The following is a 3,307-nucleotide window of genomic DNA, read 5'->3' as shown; positions in this document are numbered from 1 at the left end:
AATTAACTAGGGTCGGTCCGCGCTACGCGCAGAATGTATATATTTTTGTTATGAAAAATTGATATTTTATTTTGTTGAGTTTTGGATTTCAAATATATGGTTGTTTATGCATTTATTAGTGGTGATTTTGTTTAATTTTTATTTTACTGATAAATAATATAGATTATCGTAGCGCAGAATGTCTATATTTGTTTTAGGGAAATTTGTATTCTATCTTGTTGAGTTTGGGTTTTTAAATATACCTAGGCCTGGGCGTTCGGGTACCCAATCAGGTTCGGATCGGGTATTTCGGGTTTCGGTTCTTTCGGGTTTCCAATACAAATACTCATTCGGGTATATATAAATTACGGGTCGGGTTCGAGTTGGGTCCAACCGGGTTCGGGTGGGTTCGGTTCCGAGATTGAAGACCCGTAAAGTAACCAAATACTCATTGTACTTGAAATTATTGTGGTTACATTTACCCGAAGTAACCATTCGGCTCCAATTTGTAACCGAAATAACCAAAAAAAAAAACTTAAAACGAATACTTGATCATAATACTTAACAAAAATCCCATTTCTCCATTGCTTTCATAGTTTAAATCACTTCAGTTCATTCTTCTTGTCTTGGTTGGATATCATGATCTGAAATAAAGTTATAAACAGTAAGTTATAAACGAAAACATGAATATCAAGCATGTCACCATTTCATACTCATCACATAAACACTTACTTTGAATTGTTTGCAGCTTTGAAGATGTTTATGGAGGTTAGATGTGCCAAAATTAGGCATACAAGCAAAAGTGTTGTTGCAATAGTGACATATACATTTGTTTTGGTTGTCTTATGTTCTTGTGTAGTGCTCCCAAATAGCTGATCTACGCATCATCTTCTACTCTTGTTGGCTCTTGACTCTTGTGAATAGAGAAAGATTACCACAGAGAGTTTGGAATATAAAGACTTCATCAGTTTCAAACTTTGAAAATTGCAGTTTGAATTGTATAAATCGAGACTGAAGGAGTCAAAGGGTTTGGAAATAACAATAATAATGGCAGAAACACATAGGTAGAGGTATAATTAAACTGAAAATTTTATTCCATATTTGAAAAAGGAACAAAACATACACCAATCCTTTTCTTAACCGCAATGCAAGTTTTCAAAACAACAAAGAACCAACAACAAACAACAACAAGAGACCAAACTAAAAAAAAAACCGAGAACATCAAAATATTGCAAAGAACAACAAGAGACCAAACTAAAAAACAAACTCAAAGCGCATCATCCACTTCTCCAAAGCTCCTCCTTGACTCATTCTTCTTGTGTTGCTTGAGAATCAAACTCTGAAACAAGTTATAAAGAAAAGCATTGTCAAGAAAATATTATATAAAAGTTATAAGTGATAACTGATTAGTTATAAGTGATATACCTCTGTTGAGCTTGTCTTCATACTCGAATTCACTTTGAATCTGTTCCATTGTCACCACTCTGCCTTCACTGCCACGCATGTCTGCCTTCATCCATTGCTCAGAACACATTAGAACTTCAATCATATAGTGAGTTAGGCAACTCCTATGAGGGTTAATGATTCGGCCACTAGTGCTAAATGCACTTTCAGAAGCAACAGAAGAGACTTGCATGGCAAGGACATCACGAGCAATCTTTGCAAGAATAGGAAACTTGGAGTAATGCACCTTCCACCAAGACAGAACATCAAACTCCACTCCAAGCATGGTTCTCGGATTGACAACACTCTCTTTCAGATAAGTTTCCAACTCATCTTGTGCTTCTCGAACTTCTATCAGCTCAACCAACTCCTCATACATGCAATCCATCCTCTCATACCCAAAATCATCAATCAAGTCGATCCTTTCATCCGTTGTCTGCTCCTGGCTACCAAATGATGCAGCTTGTGTCGGCTGAGATGCTTCAACGCCTAAACCAGGACCAAACCGAGCACTGTACTCTTTGAACATATCGCAAAGGACAATCATGACAGACTGAGACATTTCTTTAGCATCCGTGGTATCTTTTCCGTATAGTTTCTCGAAACACATCTTAGCAAACTGCATCTTCTTCCTAGGATCAAACACTGTTGCTACTATCAACATCTTGTTGATGTTCCTCATACCATCCCAATACTTATCGAATTTCTTAACCATCTCCTCAGCCTTAGCCTTCAAATCTAAGTCTAAACTATTAGTCAATCCTATCAGGTTCTTCTCTATTGTTACTATCTCACCGTAACACTTAAAAGAGTTCAGAGAAGTGGATGATGATACAACCAAGGTAGAGTTGTAGAAGATAACGAAGAACCGGACTAACCTCTCAATCGCCTTCCAGTCTACCATCTCAGGAGGTCCAATGCGCTTGATTCCATTATCAAACTCCAAGAAGTAATCATTGTATTGCCTGTCCTCTGCCTCCATCTTGTTGAATGCAACCCTGAACTCAAGAGCCTTTGACAACATCAAATAGGTAGAGTTCCATCGAGTCTTGCAATCTAAAGGCAAACTGCCTCTTGTTAACTTTCCTGAATCAACCCTCAGTTCAAACGATCTTAGCCTAGTAGTGTTTGATCTTACATAGCAAATAGCATTACGAATAGCAGAAACATTAACATCCACAGCAGCCAAACCATCTTTCACTATCAAGTTTATGATGTGTGCAGAACAACGCAAATGCATATAATCCCCAGAAAGCACCATTGCATCATTACCAAGCAAACCAAAACTAGTCTTAAACTTCCTAAGAGCCTATGAATTTGCAGTTGCATTGTCAACAGTGATGCTAAGGAAACTTATATATAAAATCAGACATAAACAAATACTAAGCTAAGGAAACTAGCATCATTACCTGTAGCTTGAGCGACCCATATATCAGTTGTAAGAGACACTCTCTGTTTGTTAACTTTGAACCATTCCTTCAATGCAGCTTTCTTCTTCACATACATCTCAACAATGTGTCTTGTTGCGGTCCTCCTCGACTATGGCTTGGGCAGATTCACTTTGTTGCAGAACCACTTCCATGCTAAGCTTTCAACAAAGGAAAGTGGCAGCTCACCAATGACAAGCATCTCGTTTGTAGCTTCCCAGACCACAGCTTCTGAAACCTTGGCGTCCTTCAGATAACCATCTTCATTGATCGCAGGCTGAGTACGAACCATTCCCTCTTCCCAAGCTTTGTAATGTTTGCAGGTGGTAAGATGTTTCTGCAGGTTAGACGTCCCTGATTTGGTTAAACAAGCGAACGTCTTCTTGCAATAGTGACAGACGCATTTGTCTCGATTCTCTGTCGTCCTTGTGTAGTGTTCCCAAACACTTGACCGTACG

At 38.4% G+C, this 3,307-nt stretch overlaps 1 protein-coding gene across 1 annotated transcript; it reads right to left on the bottom strand.

Moving 5' to 3' along the window:
• Window positions 1-1,052: 1,052 nt before the first annotated feature.
• LOC106426910 (zinc finger BED domain-containing protein RICESLEEPER 2-like) lies at window positions 1,053-2,693 on the bottom strand. Its single transcript, XM_013867642.3, has 2 exons — window positions 1,405-2,693; window positions 1,053-1,318 (listed from the first exon to the last, which is right to left on the bottom strand). Exons 1-2 carry the CDS (start codon window positions 2,681-2,683, stop codon window positions 1,287-1,289), a joined length of 1,311 nt encoding a protein of 436 aa, XP_013723096.3. The 5' UTR covers window positions 2,684-2,693; the 3' UTR covers window positions 1,053-1,286.
• Window positions 2,694-3,307: the final 614 nt, after the last annotated feature.

The sequence above is a fragment of the Brassica napus genome, chromosome C3, assembly GCF_020379485.1.
Source record: "Brassica napus cultivar Da-Ae chromosome C3, Da-Ae, whole genome shotgun sequence".
In the NCBI taxonomy this organism is placed as follows: domain Eukaryota; kingdom Viridiplantae; phylum Streptophyta; class Magnoliopsida; order Brassicales; family Brassicaceae; genus Brassica; species Brassica napus.
Note: the sequence above shows the minus strand (reverse complement) of the source record. Positions and strands in the feature narration are given on the sequence as shown.